The 306-nt window shown below is 55.2% G+C and overlaps 1 protein-coding gene across 1 annotated transcript in view; it reads right to left on the bottom strand.

Annotated features, from left to right (window-relative positions):
* The window catches only part of CXCL14 (chemokine (C-X-C motif) ligand 14), a 9,187-nt gene extending 8,957 nt beyond the window's left edge, over positions 1-230 (bottom strand). The window contains exon 1 of the mRNA XM_009704461.1: positions 109-230. Within this exon, the coding sequence (XP_009702763.1) occupies positions 109-172 (64 nt within the window). The 5' untranslated portion in view covers positions 173-230. The remainder of the gene's footprint in view (positions 1-108) is intronic.
* Positions 231-306: the final 76 nt, after the last annotated feature.

The raw sequence follows: 306 nt of genomic DNA, 5'->3' as shown, positions 1-306 counted from the left end.
ACATGCAGGGCACAGCTAAATCCAACTCGGCGCTATCAAGAGGCAAATACAAATTGCTGGAAAAGCAAGAAAGGTTTAGGTGGGAAGAAGGAGAACAAACCAATTTACCTTCTGTGCTGGCTAAGCACATCGCGATGAAGAGCAGAAGCAAAGCTGCTGTCAGGAGCTTCATGGTGAGGCAGCAGGTACCTGAAGTGACGCCGGGGGTTTTAATGTCCTTCGGCTTGGTGTCCGTGTGTGGGTGTCCGTGTGTCCCCCCCCCTCCCCGATCCCCTTGTCCCCGGGGCTGGCTGTAGCCGGGGAGAG

This window comes from Cariama cristata, unplaced genomic scaffold (genome assembly GCF_000690535.1).
Source record: "Cariama cristata isolate BGI_N322 unplaced genomic scaffold, ASM69053v1 scaffold25037, whole genome shotgun sequence".
Taxonomy (NCBI): Eukaryota; Metazoa; Chordata; class Aves; order Cariamiformes; family Cariamidae; genus Cariama; species Cariama cristata.
Note: the sequence above shows the minus strand (reverse complement) of the source record. Positions and strands in the feature narration are given on the sequence as shown.